Source organism: Protopterus annectens, chromosome 10.part0 (genome assembly GCF_019279795.1).
Source record: "Protopterus annectens isolate FY-2018-M chromosome 10.part0, PAN1.0, whole genome shotgun sequence".
Taxonomy (NCBI): domain Eukaryota; kingdom Metazoa; phylum Chordata; order Ceratodontiformes; family Protopteridae; genus Protopterus; species Protopterus annectens.
The window spans coordinates 1,589,914,434-1,589,934,561 of NC_056744.1; the positions used below are offsets into that span (position 1 = coordinate 1,589,914,434).

The 20,128-nt window shown below is 38.6% G+C and overlaps 1 protein-coding gene across 5 annotated transcripts in view; it reads left to right on the plus strand.

Annotated features, from left to right (window-relative positions):
- The window catches only part of LOC122813761 (sulfotransferase family cytosolic 1B member 1-like), a 200,572-nt gene that overhangs the window by 96,350 nt on the left and 84,094 nt on the right, over window positions 1-20,128 (plus strand). For all 5 annotated transcript variants that reach the window (XM_044086248.1, XM_044086247.1, XM_044086249.1 and 2 more), the window contains one exon: window positions 803-929. In XM_044086248.1, the coding sequence (XP_043942183.1) occupies window positions 803-929 (127 nt within the window). The remainder of the gene's footprint in view (window positions 1-802; window positions 930-20,128) is intronic.

Sequence of the window (20,128 nt, forward strand, 5' to 3'; positions counted from 1 at the left end):
ACTAAGACCTGCTATGTACCATTACCATTATCCTCTGTGTTACTGACTTCCAAAGGCATGTACAAATCGGGTCTATATTATATATTCAAACTTTCTAAACTTTGAATCCCATATATTCAACAACCTATGATCAAAGTTTAAAAGTTCGAATATATAAAAAAAAAAAAAAAATTACCTTAACGGTGCAGGTAAATGCACCAAATCCAAGATCACACTTCAGTGTAGAAAGGGGAAATTCTCCCATTCAGCACTGAGCAGCGCCATTACGTTTAACCTTCGAACTGTTGAAATGTCAATCATATGGTGTCGACCATATGACATTTGACATTTCAAGCATTCGGAGTTCTAATAGGAACCCTAAAAGTCATATCTGTCAGACAAGATATGCTCCCTTTCCCTTCATTGTATGGCTTTAGTATTCAAGCTCTAATACATATTAGCACATTTTGGCATGTTATTTTTACCACATCAGATTAAGTAATCAGCTATTTAACTCACACTGCATCTTTATAGATAGGTTATCAGTTGTTAGACTTGTGGTTTTTGTCTACTGATAATGAAGGTTTTAGTTAAAGCCTTCTATTAGGTATGTTTTGTGTCCTTAAATTTGTAATTTTTATCAGTGTAATTGGATTGGTTACCTGCCCTAAAGATGTATGTGTCATTGTTTACTCTGTGATGTGCATTCGCTGTTTTAGTTGCAGACAAGACTTTTTTCAGCTTCTCTGGTTTGTAATCATGGCTTAGATCCCAAATTATTCTTGCAACATTCTACCTGTTTTATCTTTTGTTTTAATACTAGGTCATCTATGTTGCCAGAAATGCCAAAGACACTGTTGTATCGTTCTACTACTTTGACAAGATGAACAGGGGCCAACCCGATCCAGGAACGTGGGAAGAGTATTTCCTTAACTTCCTGCAAGGAAATGGTACTGTCTGCACTATTAAATTGGCACTCTTATAAATACTACTGTAATACATGGTGTTACTCAACTGGTATTAAATAGTGACTTTGGTGACTTAATGACCACTGTAGATTTGATGAGACTGAATTAAGATATCCAGCAAAATATATGCAAGAAAATAATGCTGTCTCTATGGTTAAACTGGTATTCATAGTCTGTTAATTATTAAAACTTAATGTACTACCAGAAACTACCATTAGCTTATTAATCCCTAGTGTTACATCTATCCGATTTTCTAGGATCAGCCTAGTGATCTCTCTAGGTATCAAAAAATGCTTGCTCGTATTTACATTAATAACTCCAAAACCATGCTGGATACAAACTATAGAACATTTAAGTGATGACGAACACAACTCATTGATATTTGATCATTGTCAAATAGGTTCATAGGTTAGTACTAGGCTAACTGCCCTTGCGAGCCATTGTAAGCCTAGCCAATTATTCCTTGTGAGACTCAAACCCTGCACCTTGTATTTGTAAGGCAAACACCTTAACCATTAAGCCACCCTCCCAACCCTTGCTATACCTATATGCTATACCTTTCAACTGTCCAGATTTTCACTGAATGTCCAGATTTTGCTATACCTCTCAACTTTCCAGATTTTCACTGAATTACCAGATTTTTGCCTCACATTTTTGTGCTGTGCTGTTCATCATAAAATGTGTGGTTTTCTGGCATGTTGCTAAATAGTGACAACCATTTGAGTTTTGGACTTTATATCATTCAGAAAATGCATGCCAGAATGCCGTTATTCTAGCAATTTTCTGTAAGAGCAATATTTAAAATCTGTCCCTATTTTTGGACCTTCGCCTCATATTATTGTAGACTTTGTTTAGATTTCTTGCACTTGGAGGTTAAGAGGTATGTCTAGTGTAGCTAAAGAGATACTGAATGTTGTTCATATAGTTTTGTTGATATTGTAATAGTTTTCTTATTTCTCTAAAAATCTCAGCAATCAAATAACACAGACTGAACTGCTTAACTTTGTATAAAAGCTCACAAATAGCCGAGCATAATACTGGTGATAGTACGTGTCTAGCTTGAGTAGTTATTACACTATTGTATGCTGTTTGCAAAACATTACAGAATTTGTATTTACTCTGTTCACTGTGACTTATAAAATCTAGTTTAAAACCTAGAATATAATGAATGCTTCCACTACAAAATTAGTTATGCTAACCTTATACGATTTTAGAACATGAGTATTTGATTAAACTGTGAAGATATAACTGTTTTGTCAAGAGCTCAGACTTTAATTATTGGATATTACAGTACAAACTTCAAGATCTCCACTAGACAGAATGAAATTCCATGCCATTCTCTTTGAGTCAGTGTTTGATATCTTTTTAGTATAATTTTTGGTATTGGCTTTCATTTCCATTTAAACTGATAAAGTATGTATGAGAACTAATAACAAGCAAGTAGATGGTACCTAATAGACCTGAGTATTGCAGACTGTTGGGCCAGTCTGTTTGCCTGTAAGTCTTGTCAGGGATGTGGCATTTGTCATTTGAGTCTGGGTCTGGCAAGATCTTTTCCTAGCCTCCAAGATACTGCAGTGATTGATCGCGTCTGTATTACAACATGGAAGCTTTAGTTAATTGAATAACTAAAGCTTGATCTTGTAATATCGAAAGCTAAAATTGTCGAATGGCTGATTCAACCAAGGGAAACACTTCCCTTGGCTGAATCAAAAAAAAAAAAAAACTTTATATCCAAAATCAAATGGGGGGTCTGTGCCCCCCACACCTCTCCTACCTAAATATACCAACTCCGAGATTGCTCCAAATTGGAGAAATGGGCATACTCCACAGAACAGCCAAGGGAAGTGTTTCCCTGGGTTAAATTGGCCGTTCGACAATTTATGGTTTCGATATTGCAAGTTTGAGCTTCACTTATTTGATTAAGTAAAGCTTTGATCATGTGATGTAGAATCTTGATCATGTCTATATTACAACATTGAAGCTTTAGTTAATTGAATAACTAAAGCTTAGTCTTGTAATATCAATAGATAAAATTGTCGAACGGCCAATTCAACCAAGGGAAACACTTCCCTTGGCCGAATAAAAAAAAAAAAAAAAACTTTACATCTGAAATTAATGGGGGGGGGGGCTTCACCCCCCACACCCCCAATGTGAGGGGCTGTGCCCCCTACACACCCCTACCTAAATATACCAAATCCGAGATCGCTCCAAATTGGAGAAACGGGCATAGTCCACAGAACGGCCAAGGGAAGTGTTTCCCTGGGTTAAATCGGTCGTTCAACAATTTATGGTTTCGATATTACAAGTTCGAGCTTTACTTATTCGATTAAGTAAAGCTTCAATCATGTAACCGATTGATCTATGATGAATGTGTTTGTGTGTTGGGCACTCATTTCTGACTGTGACTGATAAAGTTTCTATTGTTAAATGGCCATTTCAGTTGCTGGCTGTCCAGACACTATATCACAGTGCTGTTCTTCTGACTGGTTGCTGTGTAACTCAAGAGTTTTGGTTGTTTGTGATAAAGTTGAAGGATATGACCTTGTATCACATTTAGGAATAAAGCATGCCCTAGTGTAGGAAAGATATTTCTCAAGAGCAGCAGCTGGTAAATATATTTGCTGGTCAGGTCTGCATTACTCCTCAGCTACTGTATATGTCTTTTTTTAAATATTCGGAGAAAGATCCTGTCAGAAAAACATTACTGCTTTATTATTTTCTTTGTAAATGCTACAAAGGACCTGAAAAAAAATCTGTCTGCAAAAAGAGTATAAAGGAAGACCTGTTGGGGAAGAAAATAATACTAATTTAAAACCGTACTGTGACTCTACTGACATTATCTGTGGTCAGTCAGTCAGTGTTACTTTATGAGTATTGAAAAAAGACTTAAGAAGACATTGTCATCCTTCCCTTAGTATAGGTTTAAAATGGACAACCTTTTTCTGGGTGATTGCTTGGCTTAAGGTGATAGCCATGGCTGTTAAGAAAGAAGACATGAGGAGACTACCAAGAGGTTTTACAAAGGTGTTGTTCTTTTCTGATTGTTATCAATAAATGGAAAATGAGCATTGATCTTTGGCAAGCTAATACGAAAGGGAATATGACATACTGGTTTCATTAAGAAAACAACTCTCCTAGCAAAGTTAACCATTTTATAAAAAGGAGAGATGTCACCACATCTTTGAGAATTTCTCATAAATTATTAATGCTGGGATAGAATGCCAATTAATTAGGATTGATAAAATCAGTCCATGGCATCCTTCCTGTACAAAGTGTTTGGTGTCGCAGTCCACTATACAAACAGCAAAATTATAACATAAATAAATGACCCTTTGCTAATAGAGTGCTGGGGAAATGGAAATCTGTTCCTGGACAACTTTGTAACATTATGGAACAAGATGCTTAAAGGTTTTTAAAAGCACATTTATTTAATCATTTGTATATAATGCAAATAAATTTGTAGACATTGTAAGCTGACAGATATAGACAATAATATAGTATTATACAGTCTAATTTAAATTCACCAACTAGGAGTGGCAGAAACACTAAACATTTCTTAAAAAGTAACTGTTCTTAAGGTGTACTATGAATAAAGTGTCACAGTGATAGCACAAACAAAATTAATCTTTATACATTTCTACACCGGGGAATGCGGTCTCATTACCTAAACATTTGAAAAGTATACAAAATCAAATTAATAAGATAACAGTCCTCTTGGATGGTCCTATAAAATAATAACCAGAAATGGTGCTGATTCAATATGGTGGCTGCATCATGTGATCAAATCTGTGGGAGATGTTTAAACTTTTGATACTTCTTTTGGTAGTGTATTATTGGACTTGTATATTCTGGCTTTTCCTACATTTGTTCATTCTTCTTGTTAGCAGTAATAGCCTAGAAGAGTTTAAAATAGAGAGTAGCAGGATTCAGTCTGTGGTTTTTACTGACCCTGATGCTGACATTGTTGCATTGAGGCTTGGTGTTTACTTTCATTTCTTTTCCTCTCTTCCTGGCTAATTGAAAATACTGGTGATATTAAAATACTGGAGTGTTGAGTTCCTTTACCTGATCCTGGTGGTAGACTGATCCTATAATAACCTGCTATGTCCCTTTTAGATTGGGATGATAGGTGCTGATCATTGTAAATAAGGGTAAAACTTGGCTAGGCTTGTAAGGGCCCTAGGGCATTAGCCTGGTAACCTCCTATGATTCTATAACTGTAAATTCACCCCAGGGGTTACACCTATGTCTTCCTGGACAGGGGTGATAGGTGCTGATCATGAAAATAAGGGTAAGAGCCCTAAGGTCATTAGTTTAGTAACCTCCTATGATCTTATAACTGTAAATTCACCCCAGGGGTTCCACCTATGTCCCTCTTGGACAGGGATGATAGGTGCTGATCATGGAAATAAGGGTAAAACTTGGCTAGGCTTGTAAGGGCTCAAGGGTCATTAGCCTTGTAATCTCATATGATCCTGTGAAAGGGACTGTAGCAATGGCTGTGATGGACAGTGGTGGACAAGTGATGATATCTTATGTAATGTCCATAGTGCCAGTGATTTCCAAGTGAAAGCTTTATTAATCCAAGCACTTTTTTGATCCTTGGCACATCATAGACCATATTTGGAACTGGCTGTGGATTTCTCATTTCTGAGGAAATCTATTGTTCTGGTTTTGCCACTTGTGGTGCTATTCAGGTATTTTGCTACATGTTTCTGTTTCCTGCGAAGGTGTGATTTTTGCCTTTGACCTGTAGGGGGACAACTTTAGAGCCGATGCCATATTTCATCATCTGTAAGGAAATCTCTCTGGTGGTGATGTCCTTTCAGATTTTCTAACATGCTTGGGTGATAACCAGTGAACAATTTAAGTCATTTTGCAAGAGTACCTATGGTATGATTTCCTGGCTTGAAACACACGAATCATCAGGATAGAAAAGTATTTACTGATGTATCTGGTACCTCTGCTTGCACCTTCAAAGAATGAATTATTGCATCAAGCAGCTTTCTTTGTATACCTCATACTTAATACATTCAATTAGTCATCCTTCAATGACCAATCTATATTTAAAGTGCCCTTCATAAATTACACATTGCCCATGTTCAGCTATGCATAATATATTTTATACAAAGTTACAAAGTTACTTTGATGAATCCCACCTGCTTTCTAACATAAAAAGTGAGATACTAAGAACGTCATTCCATTCCCATTAATAAAATGTGAGCATTCTCAACCATACAAATAACAATGTCAGTTTACTTATTGTAAACATTAGTGTCTAATTCCATATTTAAACCTTTGGGATATAGTATCCTGAAATTTATTATACATTTGGACTCCAATATTAACAACTTGTTAATATCCACGTCCCTGTTATTGGATTTAGGTTTAGCCAACACACTGAAAAAGAAAGTTTCTACTGAACCACTATGTGCCTGAATAAAATGTGTAGCTACTGGATTTTCCATCATATTCCTCCTTATGTCACTCAAATGTTCTATGATTCTTTTCTTGACAGCTCTTTTAGTCTGTCTGATGTACCATTTTATCTGCAAGCACCCACAACCTACAATATAGACAATTCCACTAAATTCACAAGTGTATGCTTCACTTGCTCTGTAAACCTTGCCATTGATGTTGACCCCATCTGTGTTTTTTATTTTCTCACAAACTATACAGTTTCTACATGGAAAACTTCCCTTAGTATTTTGTACCTTATATGGTTTGCCTTATAATTAAAGCTCTTTTAAATTACTAGATCTCCCATAGGAAAACACTGTCCTTTCTGGGAAAATGTCCCCATACTTTTCATCATTCAAAACTATAGGCCAATACCTGCACACTAACTCCTTTAGTTTATCCAAAAAGGGAGAATATTGGGTAACAAAGAAGAGAGAATTTTGCCCTTCCATCTTCTTATTCGAGTTGACATAATGCCATCTAGTACATTCGACTCCCTCCCTGGAGCTCCACAGTAGGCCTAACTTTCTCCTGGCCTTGCTTTCCGCGGCCATTAAGACATCTTCCTGATAGCCTCTTACATATAACTTATTCTTTACCATGCTGAACTCATTCAACAGTTCATCTTTATCTGATGTATTATTGGCTAGTCTTAAAAACTCACCGTTTGGCAAAAATTGTTCACAGCCGTTTCCTTAGTGTATGGTCTATGGGCCACCCTAGAATTGTCATCCACAAAGTATTCCAAGTCCAAATAATGTATAACCTCTTTACCTGTCTTATATGTGAATTCTAAGCCAAATTGATTATCCTGCAACATGCTGATAAAGTTTTCAAACTCTTCCATATTTCCGCTACAAATAAATATAAGATTATCAATGTATCTTTTAAAAAATACCACCTTGTTCTTATAAAACATCATGTTATACAATTTCATTCTCTCAAAATAATCCATGAATAATATTGCATATACAGGAACATACGCAGCTCAAATTGCAGTCCCTTCCAACTGTTAATGATTTCCATCAAACGTAAAACGGTTGTGCGTTAATGAAAACTCAAGGAGACAGATCAGGAAATCTGTTCTTGTACCCTCCCCTAACATGAGGAATAGGATGGAAAATCCAGTAGCTACACAATTTATTCAGGCACATAGTGGTTCAGTAGAAACTTTCTTTTTCATTGTGTTGGCTAAACCTAAATCCAATAACAGGGAGGTGGATATTAACAAGTTGTTAATATTGGAGTCCAAATGTATAATAAATTTCAGGACACTATATCCCAAAGGTTTAAATATGGAAACTTTGTATAAAATGTATTATGCATAGCTAAACATGGGCAATGTGTAATTTATGAAGGGCACTTTAAATATAGATCGGTCACTGAAGGATGATTAACTGAATGTATTAAGTATGAGGTATATAAAGAAAGCTGCTTGATGTAATAATTCATTCATTGAAGGTGTAAGCCGAGGTACAAGATACATCAGTAAATACTTTTCTATCCTGATGGTTCATGTGTTTCATGTTTTTTTTGGAGGTGAACGTGTGTTTTGAGATGATTTCCTGGCTTGCCATGATTTGCCATCTCTTCTGTGAATGAGAGGGTTTACTTCAAACATGGGGACAAAATGCTCCACACCGGAAATATACCCCTCACTAGTGAGATCTGACCACAAACTAATCACCCTGGATATACATATCCCACCTCCACCCCCAGCACAAAAGACCACAGTGAAAAACTTCTCAAAAGCAGACTTCACTCTTCTTAAGACTGAGATGGTATCCTTTAAGCCCACTGTGCCAGTGGATACCACATCCCACAATGCCGAATCCTTCACAAATGCTTTCTATGGACATCTCGAAGAATGCATGGATCATGCAATCCCAAACAAATCCAAGTCCCTCTCCACCAAATGTAAGCGTCCTGTCTGGTGGACCTCAGCCATAAACAAATTGTATAACAAAGGAAGGAAGCTACTGCACGTCAGAGCGAAATCCCATGAAGGGAAGACATCTCTAATCAACATTAGCAGAAAACTACATTCTCTCATAAAAACATCCAAGGCAAACTTTGAGAGAAAAATCGCTAAGGACAGTAAAGATAACCACAAAGCCTTCTTCAGCTATGTTAGAAACCTGGGTGGAAACCCTCAGATATGCTCAGAGTTGGTTCACAACAACAAAAAATACACTGAACCCACAGATATTGCCAACATTCTGGCTGACAGGTTCAGTGAAAATTTCTCCCCTCCTTCACCCCCAAAAGAAGAAATACTTATCCCAGCTGAATGTAATCTCCCTGTCATCTCAGATGTCCAAGTGAGAACTCCCTAAACAAAGCAAAAAACACAGCATCAATGGGACCTGACGGTATCCGACGGGTGCGTGTTACGTGAACTCGAAGAGGAGCTAAACCCACACATAAAAATGCTATTTAACCTTAGCCTTACTTCGGGATATGTACCTGAACACTGGCGTACAGCAACAGTGGTCCCACTCCACAAGGGGGGTGCCTCTACAGACCCTGGAAACTACCGCCCCATAAGCTTAACTAGCCTGGTCTGCAAAGCTATGGAAAGAATCATTATGGAACTCATAAACAGAGACATAGGGGACCTACAGACACTTGACCCCACCCAGTTCGGCTTTGTAAAGGGCAGATCCTGCCTTTTAAACCTGGTTGACTTTTTCAAAACAGTCACTAGAGCCATTGATGAGGGCAAAGCAGTCCATACAGCATACCTGGACTTGGCTAAGGCCTTCGACACAATACCCCACTCAGGCATCATAGATAAGCTAAACAGCTTAAAAGTAAACCCTTATGTCACTAGATGGATTGCAAACTGGCTAAAGGACAGAACCCATAAAGTTAAAATCGCTGGAGCAATGTCAGACTCAAAGCCAGTCACAAGTGGTGTCCCACAGGGATCTGTCCTGGGATCCCTCTTGTTCGGCATTTATTTCTCAGATGTTAAAGCAAACATGGGAGGGCTGTGGCTGACAAAATTCGCAGATGACTGCAAACTAGGCACCATAGTCGATACACCAGCAGACACACACATCCTACAAAAAGGCCTCACTGAAACGGACAACTGGTGCCGTAGTCACGGCCTTAAACTAAATGCCAAAAAATGTATAGTCATCCCTTTTGGAAAAAACAAAATACCCACAAATTATCACATAGACAGCAACCCACTGAGTACGGAAAAAGTAATCAGAGACCTAGGGACCCAAGTAGACAGCGACCTCTCATTTGACACCCACGTTGCCAAAGTGGTTAGAAAAACATTCTACCTTGCACACCTCATCATGAAGGGATTCACATCCAGATCCAAGGATGTCATTGTACCCCTATATTCCTCCCTCATCAGACCCATGATTGAGTACAATGCCCCATTTGGTATGTACCTCACCCGGCATTTGCAACAGCTGGAGAGACCACAAAAGTACCTCACCAAAAGGATCAAGGGTCTCCAACATATGTCTTATTCTGCCAGACTAAAGAAACTTCAGCTCTATTCAGTAGCATACCGCCTGCTCAGAGGTGATCTCTGCCTGATGTACAAGGCCATGTCCAGTCAGGATCTGATGGACATGCTCCACCTCAAAAAATCCAAATCCATCAGGACCACGAGAGCTAAAGACTTAAACCTCGGCACAAGTATGAATAGGACATGCTGGAGGGATAGATTCATAACCCAGAGGCTTCCCATGCTTTGGAACAGGATCCCAGTTCGTATTAGGCAGAGCACCTCACTGACTCTCTTCAAGAGAAATCTTGATGAGTGGATGGGAGATCGTAAGTTTATCCCAGGGGTCACATCTGTGTCACTGCTAGACAGGGGCACAGTAAACTAATTCTATTATATAAGGGGACCTTCATTGTGTCACTACTAGACAGAGGCACAGTATTCTAGATTTATTCTGTACATTTTTGTACCATTTCATGGGGTGGCAAAAGCCACATCACTATGGCTAGGCTTACAAATGCCCCAGGGCAGATAGCCTAGTACTATACTATGAAACTATGAAACTATGAATGTTTGCAACAGTAACCATTTTATTTGCCAAGACTTGCAGTACAAAGTGCTAGAATGTGGAGAATGAATCACCAAAAAATTTGGGCTTACATAGACTAAGTTTGAGATTGCCATTTCTCAGAACATTCCCTTTTCTCTGAGTTATGCAATCTTGGAGTTGATATGTACATATAAGTTCACGGATAGGAAAGGTTGGCTCCCTCATACTGAGAAATAGAAGGAGGCTTGCCACCCTGCAAAACAAGGTTAAAGGAGAAAAACAATGTTCACTGTTCTATATTTTCCATCTTTTATTTTATTTTATTTTTTTTTTAGCATTTTGAATTCCAACATTTCAATAAAGGGCTATTGGCAACACTCTTTAGTGGTACAGACTTTTGTATATATTGATAATGTTAGTCTAGCAATCTAGTATTGTTTTGGTCACTGTTGGAACTGTAGGATAAACTGTTATCTGTAATTTGTATATTTTTATTTATTTATGTGTGTATTTTCATTTTATTTTGCAACTGCTTATGATCAACTGGGCATCTGTATTAAGACTGCTGGGAGGATTGCCCTGAGTGCCGGAAAGGTCTTGCTATGGTTATATTACTGTAAAAGCAGGAACCTTATAGTCAGGACTGCTTTAACCATCCTTTCAATGATTGTGATTGTTTTGTTCTGCCTTATAGTATCTTGGTTTTCTCATTCATTGAATAAATCTTTTAACATCCTAGTGTAAGCCCAGATGTTATGTGGTTTATTAGGAATTATTTGTCATTAAATTGCTTCTTGACATTTATTTTAGTTTGATTTTATTTAATATTTTCGTGGTACAACTGATCCTTTATAGTCTATTTTTGATTTGATCTGCAGTTATTTATTAAGTTGTTTGCATTGTCAGTCCAGAATGAGGCTCTCATGGCTTTGTGTCCCTTTTGTCTTTATGACCCTTGAACTTTATACATCATTAAGGTATAGGAAACATGGGGTAGAAAAATTGCATATGGTGGGTTTTAGGAGGAATTTTCTGCTCCCAGGCCCTTACTGGGACTATGCTGTTGGGGTTAGAGTCACTCAGCATCATCTGAAGGGGGAATAGATTTGGGACTGTAGTTTTCACTGTTTCATTTCAGTACCTTAGGAGCCTGTATGTCAGCAAGGCACTAGGACCTGCTGTCATCAAGCAATGTTTAAAGATGTGTTGTGCAATGCTACATTTGTAAAGAATAAGCCAAGTGTTATAGTTCATTTGGTTAGCTTTGTAGTCCTCCCTTTTGTTCATAGGTAAGAACTAGGCTAGATGCCTTTTATAGGCCACTTAAACCCAATGAAATTCCCCTTCAAATGTGAGAATCAAACCTGTACCTTGTGACTGTGAGGTAAGTAACTTAACCATTATACCAACCCCAACCAACCTCTGTCTCGTAAATAGCACTGTGACGTCCGTGCACTGGCCCAGTAATCGAGGAGCCGCAATCCTCACCACTAACACCAGTGAGGGGCATCCACATTGGGAGGATAACAAGTACACACACAGTAAAGTACAATTTCCCTTAAGAGGACACAGAGATCACAGTCAGTCTGGGGCTGGTTTCCCCCTTTCTGTCCAGATCCCCAATAAGACTCCCCACTGGCACAGCTATAGGGTTCAGATCTCAGCTGAGTAGTCAAACCAAAAGCTCCAGCACCCTCTCTGTCCAACCAGTGCTTTGTGTCCCTGTCCAAGTAGCTGACACACACACTCACTTTGAGATTTGAGTTATATACAACACCCAGACACTCCTGGGGAAGGCTGGCACAGGTTCACTAGCTATGACCCTTCTGCCCAGACTATAAGGTAGAAATCACTGCCATCAACCACTAGTTATCAACTACTAATAAGGCCCTTCCCAAGGGGTGACCAATTCTACTGTGTAATGTTACTGTTATCCAAATAGTAAGTGTGACCCAGGGCTAAGGCTATTGCAGTATCACCAAATACATGCAAGAACTGTAAGAGCTTAACTATCTCTACACAAAACAGCCACCGTTAAAAGGTTTAAAAATATTTAATAATAAATAATAAAAGCACTAGACAATACTCATTAATTCAACACAGTGACACTTGAGAGTTCAGAAATCACAGGAAATACTTTAAAACAGCATTGTAGGATAGTCTCACATAAATATAGAAAGCATCTACACTAATCTGGCTATATTCCTATCTATCGCGAAGAAAAATACTAAGATCTAAATCCTACTTACAAGGCAAAGTGCTGCTGAATTGTCAGCTTCAGAACAAAATACAAAATGCACTTCTTTCTTTCTGAGATGGTCCTTAAGTTGATAATGCACATTACTGCTGAATCATTTCAGATTACATCATTCTTGTCACTTTTGATTTAGTCCCCAGGCTAACAAACTCAAAATTTAACATTTCTTTGTGATCTGCAGCTGCCAGGAAGTCACAGCAATAAAAGACACTTTACATGTGAAACCTAGTAATTATCTTTGTCTTAAGACAATAGAAAGAAATTTCAGCTGCAGATATCCTGTCTCCTAGCTTAAGATCACAGACAGTCCTAAAATTCTTTACTTATCAGCTTTCTTCCAGCAGGGTGCACTGTTGTTACATTTTTGAAGCTCAGCACATAACACAGTTTTTTTATATTTGTCAAACAAGCCTGTGGTCATATTAATACTTACAAGGACATATAATTATTTTCAAAATTCTATCTAGCTGGGCTGGCAGCCTCTCAGTTCATCACAAGCACAATGGATTAAGACTGTGAGTTGTTAATGATTTGCTTCCTTTGTATTTATTTATTTTCCTTTGATTACTGATAGAGTCTGACTGAGTTTGGCAAAACACCTTTTCAATGGAGGCCCAGGAAGAAAAGCTCACATATATATAACAGATATCAGTACATAGTATAAAAAAAACTTTGATAAACTTTGACAACATAGCTCTTTGGTAAATGTTCAACATTCAAAAGTCATGTATGAATACATTTTGACATAGTTCATTTGCTTACATAGTTATACATGGTACTACATAGTAAAAACTTAGATTTTTGTAGTGCAGCATACCAAAAGTAGCAGTAAATCAGCAATGGCATAAAGTATGAATAGGTACAGACACTTGAGGAAAATTTTTGACAGTGGCAGAGGTATGTCAGGGTTTGAAAGACAGAGAACGGTAGTAAGAGTTTTGCATGTGGTGTGAGTTAAGAGGTAAAAGGTATTGATGATGACGGAGTAAAACTATGTTCCACTAATGTGGTGTTAGGCTCAAGCTCAGAAGAGAAAGGATAACTGGATGACAGGAACAGTTGGAATTTACACTGGTGGGATACATGGGCAACACCAAGAGCTTGTTAGACGTTTTTTTTTTTCAGATACATTTGAAATTGAGATTTTATCTACCTGTCTCAGGGGAAGGAGCAGTCTGTTCCAGAACTTGGATTCATTGCTTGAGCAAAGTGAGCCTCCAGATCTGTTATTGGATTTAAGAGTTGATAATAGATTTTTGGAGCTGGTACATAGGCTTCTGGGTTGGAAGTAATGTTGAAGGATGTTTTATAGTGAGGGATATTTATCAGGTTTATTAATAAGACTGAATGCTGTTTGTATGTGAGATGTTGTGGTAGTTGTAGCCAGTCTATTTATTTAGGGAATTCAAAGTGGTTGGTTCGTTTTTTATGGTTCATAGCAAATTTAGTGATGCTTCTAATTTTGAGTACCTGAAGGTTGGCAAGTATTGGGGAAGCATAAAGAATAGAAGGAGATATTTTGAAGCTATGGTCTAGCAGAGGCTGTGAAGTAATGGCTGACCCTGCATAGCAGTCTGTGGTTTTGAAGGTTTTTTTAATAGTTTTTTTGTATGTGTTGATAATATTTTAGGTTGTTGTCTGTGGTGACGCTGAGTAGTATTGTGCGTGATACAATTTCTATTAGTGTAGTATGCTAAATTGTGTTTTTTGTTGGTCAGTTATTCTGAGGAAAAAATAATTAGTTTCTCAGTAACTTTGATTTAGGGAGCCAGGATTTTTTTGAGGAGAAGGATTCTTGGGTAAGCTGTTGTAGTTCATTTAAGGTGGGGCATAGCAGATTAGGGTGGAGTCATCTGCATGCTGTACTATGAAGGCATATATAGTTGCAGCATTTAAGTTATTTGTGAAGATATTAATAGTAAGTGGCCCAAGCATTGATTCTTGGGGAATACTGACAGTGACATGAAGAAATTATGACAATTCTGTTTGTCATTTTACAGCCAGCTGTCTCTCGCTGAGGTAGCTGTAGAACCAAGATAGGGAAGATATAGAAAGACCAAAATATATTAGTTCAGTTAGTAGTTTTTGGTGGGAAACTGCATCAAAAGCTTTTGATAGATCTCCAAATATGGAGAATGTTCCCAATAATAGTGTTGGTTAAACTAAGGAGGGTAGTAGTGGTAATATGGTTGGGGTGGAGACCATGTTGTGTGGGTGTGAGGTGATTATTATTTATGGTGTGTGTGTGTAGCTCAGTATGACTGCATTCTTCCAGAATTTTTAACAGAGGTAGTATAGTGATGGGGCAGTAGTTTGTTATGTCCCTAGATTTTCCACCTTTGTGCAGGAGTCTAATCACATTATTTTTCCAAAGAGAGGGAATATAGTTTTCTCTAATGGACTGGTTGATCAGGTTAGGTGAGTGCATCAGCTGCCAGTCTGATATATTTGCGTGGTAGATTGCCAGTGACTAGTGTGGTGCGCTTTAGTTTGCAAAGATTTCTGACAGCTGAGGTGAGGATTGGTTGCAGAGTAAAAATAGGCATCTGGTTGCTTTGTGGGATTAGTAAGGAGTGGTTATTATCTTTGATGAGGGTGAGAACTGTTTAAATGAAATGAAAGAGTCAAATTGGTCGGCAAGAGAGTCAGTCTGATCGTTTGTTATGGGGGCTGAGGTGGTTGTTTGACCTGGTAGCAGGAATGTATTTCAGGATGTCATAGAATTGTTTTGGGGTTTTTTGGTATGTGTGTTGTATGTTAGTATAGTAAATCTGTTTGCCTAGTTTTATTAGGTGTTATGCACAATTTCTTAGCTATTTGTAATTTTGTAAGTTTGATTGAGTTTTTTTTTCCTTTGCCCATTTTTTCTGTGTCTTGTCCCTTGGTATTATAACTTGTTTGGTATCTTTAGTTAACCAAGATGCTGGGCTAGATTTTATTTGCTTATTATGTAATGGTAATAAGCAGTTTAGGGTATTAAGAAAACTGGAATTGAATTTGGTTGTTGTTCTCATGGTTGGGTTTTTAGGACATTCCAGTCATATTGTTTTAGGCTGGAGCCAAAGGTTTCTTTATTGAAGGTAGTGGGTCTACAGACTTGGTTATAGTGAGGTTGTTTGATGATATTGAACGGTTGTCAAAGGGCGAATGATGGGAGATGGTCAATAAAGGTGTCTAATAGTCTAAGTGAGCTTTATTTATAGAGGAATTTGAAAGAATTACAGTTTAGAACTGATTGTTCTTTCTTTTGTCATATCTTAGAGTAGATATAAGATGGGTGAAATTGTAAAGATTTTTTGGGGACAAGAAATTTAATTTTTTAAATCTGTATTTATGTCTCCTAGTATGATAGTTTCAAGGCTGATATCGTCAGGTACCCAGAATAGAACATCTTCTGTGTTGCTGATATTATTTCCATGAGTCACATAAATGGCTATAATGCATAACCTTTTAAGTTTGCTGAGTTTTAAGTAGGCAACTCTATTACTTTAGCATTGCTAAGTTTTAGAATGTATATCAGGCATAGATGTAACTGTGGTGTGTCTGGGATAGTGATTGCTATTCCTTCACATTTTTATTTTTATTTTCTTGCCTAAGAATGTTGTATCCTGGAAGTAGTAATTCACTGTCTTTAGTGTTGGGTTTTATTCAGGTTTCAGTAGCTATTAACATATCAGGGGAGTATAAAGCCAGATGAGCATGTAGGTCAGGTAATTTGTTACTAATGCTTCTTAGGTTTATGTTTTGTAGGAGAAGGCTACTTTTTGTATTTGTGGAGACTTATTTTGAAGAAGTTGTTTAAAGGTGTGAGTTTGTCCAGGGTTGGGGTGGATGTCCTCACTAAGGTTAACTAAAAGTGAGAAAGGCTGTAGAGTTGGTAGAATTTTGTATTTTTTGTTTGAGTCTTAGTTTTTGTAGTATGGGATTATAGAGCTTGTATTTTCTTTTGTAGAGTTGGGGGTAGTTACATTGTAACCACTGCAGGCTATGACATATGTATAATGAGTTGTGTGTGTGTGTGTGTGTGTGTGTGTGTGTGTGTGTGTGTGTATGTGTGTGTGTGTGTGTGTGTGTGTGTGTGTGTGTGTATTGTACATGTTGTGTAGTGTGGTGGTATATTAGAATGGTTCATAGGTTCATAGGTTCATAGGTTCATACTAGGCTATCTGCCCGAGGGCATTTACAAGCCTAGCCCATAGTTTTGTGGCTTACGCCACCCCTTTAGTATGGGGAACTATACCCATTATTTTGCTGTGCTTCTGTTGAGCAGTGACACTGAGGTAATCCCTGGGGTATATCTGCGATCTCCCATCCATTGGTCAAGATTTCTCTTGAACAAGGCCAGCGAGGTGCTCTGCCTCACATATACCGGGATTTTATTCCACAGCATAGGGAGTCTTTGGGTGATGAATCTATCCCTCCAGCACGTCCTATTAATAGCCATGTCGAGGTTTAAGTCTCCCGCCCTTGTGGCTCTGACGGATCTAGATTTTTGAGGTGAAGCATATTCATCAAATCTGGGTTTGACATGGCCTTGTATGTTAGGCAAAGGTCACCTCTGAGCAAGCGTGGCGACTGAATAGAGCTGGAGTTCTTTCAGTCGGGCAGCATAGGACAGATGTTTGAGACCCTTTATCCTTTTGGTGAGGAACTTTTGTGGCCTCTCCAGCTGCTGCAAGTGTTGGGTCAGATACATTCGAATGGGGCATTGTACTCAATCATTGGTCTGATGAGTGATGAGTATAGGGAGACTATGACCTCCCTTGATCTAGATGAGAATCCCTTCATGATAAGGTGGGCAATGTAGAAGGTCTTCCTAACTACTTTAGCTACATGGGTGTCGAATGACAGACTACTATCAACCTGGGTCCCCAGGTCCCTGATAACTTCTTCTGTGCTCAGTGGATTGCCACCTATTTGGTAGCTAGGGTAACCTTGTTTTTCCCGAAGGGTATGACTATGCATTTTTTGGCATTTAACCTTAGGCCATGGCTCTGGCACCAGTTATCCGTTTCTGTGAGACCCTTCTGAAGGATATCTGTGTCAGATGTGTTTTCTACTATGGCGCCCAGTTTGCATTCATCTGCAAACTTTGTCAGCCATAACCCTCCTGTGTTTGCTTGTACTTTGGAAAAGTAGATGCCAAACAAGAGTGGGCCCAGGACTGAGCCCTGTGGTACACCACTTGTGACAGGCTTTGAGTCTGACATGGCGCCAGCAACTCTGACCCTGTGGGTTCTGTCACTCAGCCAGTTTGCAACCCATCTTGTGATGTATGGGTTAACATTTAAGCTGATGAGTTTTTCAATGATACCCGAGTGGGGTATTGTATCGAAGGCCTTCGCCAGATCGAGGTAGGCTGTATGGACTGCCTTTCCCTCATCAATGGCTTTGGTGACTGTTTGAAAAAGTCAACCAAGTTTAGAAGGCATGATCTGCCTTTGACAAAGCCAAACTGGGATGGATCCAAAGTCTGCAAATTCCCTATGTCTTTATTTATGAGGTCCATTATGATCCTCTCCATGGCTTTGCAGATAAGGCTTGTCAAGCTAATGGGCCGGTAATTTCCAGGGTCGGTGGAGGCACCGCCTTTGTGAAGTGGGACCACAGTTGCAGTGCGCCACTCCTGGGTGCGTATCCAGAGGTAAGACTATGATTAAACAGCTGTCCTAGCTGTGGGTTTAATTCCTCGTTGAGTTCGTGGAGCACACAGCCGGGGACACCATCAGGTCCCATGGATGCTGTGTTTTTTGCTTTGGAGAGAGCAGTTCTCACTTGGGCGTTGGAGATGTTTGGGGGGCTGCAATCGCTTGGTATAGATATCTCTCCTTTTGGGGGGGAGGGGGGGAGAAGTTTGCACTGAACCTGTCAGCCAGTATGTTGGCAATGTCTGTAGGATCAGTAATCTTCACATAATTTTGAACTAGTTCTGAGCATATCTGGGAGTTTCCTCCCAGGTTTCTAACATAGCTAAAGAAGGCCTTATGATTGTCTTTTGAGTCTTTAGCTATGTTTCTCTCAAAATTTGCTTTGGATGATTTTATGAGAGCTCTTAGTTTTTTACTTATAGTGATCAAGGGTGTCTTACCTTTTAAGTATTGTTTTAGGTAAGACCGTGTGTACAGAGAAAGTATCATGAGCATATGTTTTAATAACATTGTGTGTGTCTGGGTGGAAGGAGGCAGTGTGTTGGAGGCAGAAGGAGTAGAACAAATGGTGAGTGATAAGTTTATTGATAGTAATGGGTATGGGTTAGGGTTGTTGAGTGAAGTTTGGTATGGCAGAGTGGTGGAGTTGTCTGACAGGTATAATTAATTGACTCACCTCTGTTAGTGGTGGAAGTGGGGTTGGTGGTGTGGCAGTAGGAGTCTCTACTGAGTTTAAATTTAGTGTATGTGGGGTGGGTGGGAATTGGGGGTAGGGGACCAGAGTGAGGCTGATCACAATGAGGTTGAATGAAGCTGGGTGCATCCAGCTGCTACTGTGGGTAGGTGAAAACAGGTTAGAAAGATGTGGGATCATGGCACAGCAGTAGCTGCTGGCTGCAATGTAATTTTCATAAAAATAAAGTATCAGTCACATGCTACTTTTGTATGCAGGTAAGATTAAACCCAGGACCTGATTGCACTGTTACTGTTTTATTGTTGTAGTGTCTGGTTTTAATGGGACACTTCCTTAGGAAACAAGGAAGACTTGGTGTTGGAGAAAGAATTTTACTGGATGACAAGTTAGACAAGATAAGTAAAAATGGAGACTAAGCAGGACTACTGAAACTATTTAGAGAAGTGATTTTTTGGTTAAGAAGAAGGTAGGGTATCTGTAGTATAAATGCAGCACTGTGGGGCTCATATACATCCAAAACTGGATATAAGGACTTCCTGCAGAGAGAATACAGCAAATAACATGTTCCCACACCTACAGTTACTGGGCTAACTTGTTAAATGTAAATAAAGTTGATGGACAGTTATTATGCTAGTGTGAATGAAAGGAGCTGATAGTTTACTATAAGGAGTTATAAAAGAATCGGACAGTATGGTTATGAACACTTCTAGCAAAAAGGGCTCAAGATTAATATATTAATCAGTAGACATCAAGGATTGTTTATGACTATATCCCTAAGATAAGGTACATACCTCACATGTACCCTAAACATTAAGAAGACATAAATTCCAGACTTAATAAAAAATAAAGTTAGGATAGGGACATAGAGGGATTGGGTACTTGTGTGTCTTATCTGTCCACTGAATATGCACTTCTTGCTAGACCAGTAGGCCATGCAGAAAGATGGAGGGATAGTATATGTTTGCTAAAGATTTCCAGGGGAAAGAATTAGTCTATGGCTGAAAGAAAATAAGGTAATGGGATATTATTGTAAGTTAATGTTTAGGATATAAATGTGGTAGTTAAGCTAAAACAGTTTTTTTTTGTAATTATAATAC